The 2,526-nt window shown below is 46.2% G+C and overlaps 1 protein-coding gene across 1 annotated transcript; it reads left to right on the forward strand.

Moving 5' to 3' along the window:
* On the forward strand, positions 1 to 1,903 carry LOC112836048 (growth-regulated protein homolog alpha-like). The gene is made up of 4 exons (XM_073891788.1): positions 1 to 228; positions 325 to 448; positions 571 to 654; positions 1,149 to 1,903. The coding sequence occupies exons 1-4, from the start codon at positions 129 to 131 to the stop codon at positions 1,162 to 1,164; spliced, it is 324 nt and encodes a 107-aa protein (XP_073747889.1). The 5' UTR covers positions 1 to 128; the 3' UTR covers positions 1,165 to 1,903.
* Positions 1,904 to 2,526: the final 623 nt, after the last annotated feature.

Here is a 2,526-nt window from a genome sequence, read left to right on the forward strand (position 1 = left end):
GTTCCCCGCGCCCGCCAGGGATAAAAGCGGTTCTCCCGGCTCCGGGAGCCACAGAATCCGCTCCGCCAGCTCGCGCTGCAGCTCGCCAGCTCCAGGCCCCGCCGCCCCGACTCTCCGAGCTGAGCCCCATGGCCCGCGCCGCCACCGCCGCCGCACCCCGCGCTCTCCGCCTCGTCGGCGCCGCGCTGCTGCTCCTGCTGCTGGTCCCCGCCGGCCGCCGCGCCGCAGGTGAGACTCGGCGCGCCCCCAGCCCACGGGCGGGACGGGGGGGCGCTGGGCGCCCACCGCGGGGCCGCCAGCTAACCCGGTCTGTTCTCCCCGCAGGGGCGCCCGTGGCCGCCGAGCTGCGCTGCCAGTGCTTGCAGACCTTGCAGGGAATTCACCTCAAGAACATCCAGAACGTCAAGGTGACGCCCTGGGGACCCCACTGTCCCCAAACCGAAGTCATGTAAGTGATGCCCCACACCGCTGCGGCTGCTCGCGTCCTGGTGGCCCCCAGCGCCCTGATGCCCGCCGGCCCCCCGCCCCGCCCCACCTCCCGCCAACGCGGATTCTGCCTTCTCCCTGCAGAGCCACTCTCAAGAATGGGCAGGAGGTTTGTCTCAACCCCGAAGCCCCCATGGTCAAGAAAATCATCAATAAGATGCTAAACAAGTGAGTTGTGCTTTTTGTTCACACATGGGACTAGAGCCATTGGTCACTAATACTGGCAAATGCCTCCAGAAAGTTTTACCAAGGAAACCCAGGGTTTAGCTGAAGGACTGAAAATCAAGGACTTTGCCGTGAATCCCTGCCCTAAGTGTAATTTAGGCTCCACATTTTATTATTCCTGTAAGCCCAGGGAAAGTACTGAATCTCTTTAAGTCTCAATTGTATGGAAAAATAGAAGTAGCTACTTCCAGGTGTTTGCTATGAGGTTTAAGTGAAGTCCCGAATGTAATTTTTTAGTCTACTGTGACATTACATTCTGGCTCTTTGAGGCTAATAATACAATTGGGATCACAGGCCCCTTATTCCTGATTAGACAGCATCCAGGAGCCTGGCATTTTCTGCCTCATAGGGCAGTGATGTAGGTAGTGACCACATGGCACGGGGCTATGCCATCAGTTTATGGAATCCTATTAACAGCAACCATTTTCTCCTCACAGGGGCAGCACCCACTGAGCTAGAGAGAAGGCAGACGCCTGACTTACTGTTGCAGCCTTAGTGAAGTGGGAGCAGAAGAAGAGAAACAAAAACCTCCTGAGACCCCCTGGACTGTGTTTAATGTATTTGACTCTTGCCTAGGAGTATTCTTCTATTTTTTGAAACATATTTATTTATTATTTATTTATTTATTTATTTTCTCAAAGCTAGCACATTAATGTCCTAGCTAATATTTAAAGATATGAATTTGGTAATTTGCTGTACTATTGTCTTAAAAGGTCATTTTTATGTTCCATTAAAGTTGGTTCAGTTCTATTATTTAATTTGTAGATGACAAGTCTTAAATATTCTTCATTCATTAAATTATTATTTCTTGGGGGGATGGTGGGGGAAACCATGCCATATCAGTCACCATGATGAAGGCTGGCGATAAATAGTGTGGGATCCAAGCAAATAAATCCCTGTTAAGGTCATGGGATGTATGTGCACCTCTGTTTTTGTACTGTTGAGAAGAATGCTGGTTGTTATTTATGGAGAGAATTTCACAGTATGTGGTCAACATTTCTGATGTTGAAGCTTTAAAAAAACTCCAATGTTTTAAATATCCCTTGGACATTTTATGTCTTCCTTGTAAGGCATAGTGCCTTGTTTAGTGTTAATTATGTGGTGTTTCTCTATGTCTTGGAATAGAGAAGTTTAAATATTTATCGATGTATTTTTATAAATAGCGTGAAAATAAAGCTATTTACAAAAGTTCCTTGCTTAGTTTGTGTGTGTGTGTGTTTCCTTCTTGATCTCTTGTTCCTCCTGAATACCCAAGCACTGTAAGTTTCTAACGGACTATAGGTCACACCCACTTAGAGACTGCTGCTAGCGGCCATTCCTTAGTTCCACTCCTGTTCACGAAGGCATATTTGATGCTCTTTCCAAATCCTTGCAGCCCCTCACCCTGAGAATCTGTTTCATGTAAAATATTCATTTTGTTTCAGTATAACCAACTATTATTCAATTGGAGCTCTTTAAAATTTTGCAAATATTTATACATATTTTTAAAAGAGCTCTCGTTTAAGTTATCTTGTGGAATGGTTTTTCAATTATACATTCTTTTCCCTCTTAATGAATCTGGGAGCTAAACTGTAAATTGCATTCTTCCTTAGAACTCAATTGTTGTAATGGGGGAAAGAAGCAGAAAAAGTGAGTTGGCTGAGTGTTTCATCTGCCTAAAGGTCTAAATGAGAAGGTGTTTATTTTCTAATCTCCATGGAGCGATAACAGTCACCAAGTGTAACACTGTTTCAGTGCTTCACAAGTAAGATGGTTCAAATGTTTCTAAACCTACAAATTTGAATTCAAACGGCCCCAGGACAGTGGGAATACATC

This window comes from Callorhinus ursinus, unplaced genomic scaffold (genome assembly GCF_003265705.2).
Source record: "Callorhinus ursinus isolate GAN/ISIS: 27379988/994484 unplaced genomic scaffold, GSC_fseal_2.0 scaffold4, whole genome shotgun sequence".
In the NCBI taxonomy this organism is placed as follows: Eukaryota; Metazoa; Chordata; class Mammalia; order Carnivora; family Otariidae; genus Callorhinus; species Callorhinus ursinus.

What these genes read in the sequence shown, in the direction of transcription:
- LOC112836048 (XM_073891788.1), top strand. Translation starts at nt 129, where the DNA reads ATGGCCCGCGCCGCCACCGCCGCCGCACCCCGCGCTCTCCGCCTCGTC. An exon ending in CGCCGGCCGCCGCGCCGCAG is followed by an intron (nt 229 to 324) that starts GTGAGACTCGGC and finishes TTCTCCCCGCAG; the next exon opens with GGGCGCCCGTGGCCGCCGAG. An exon ending in TGTCCCCAAACCGAAGTCAT is followed by an intron (nt 449 to 570) that starts GTAAGTGATGCC and finishes TTCTCCCTGCAG; the next exon opens with AGCCACTCTCAAGAATGGGC.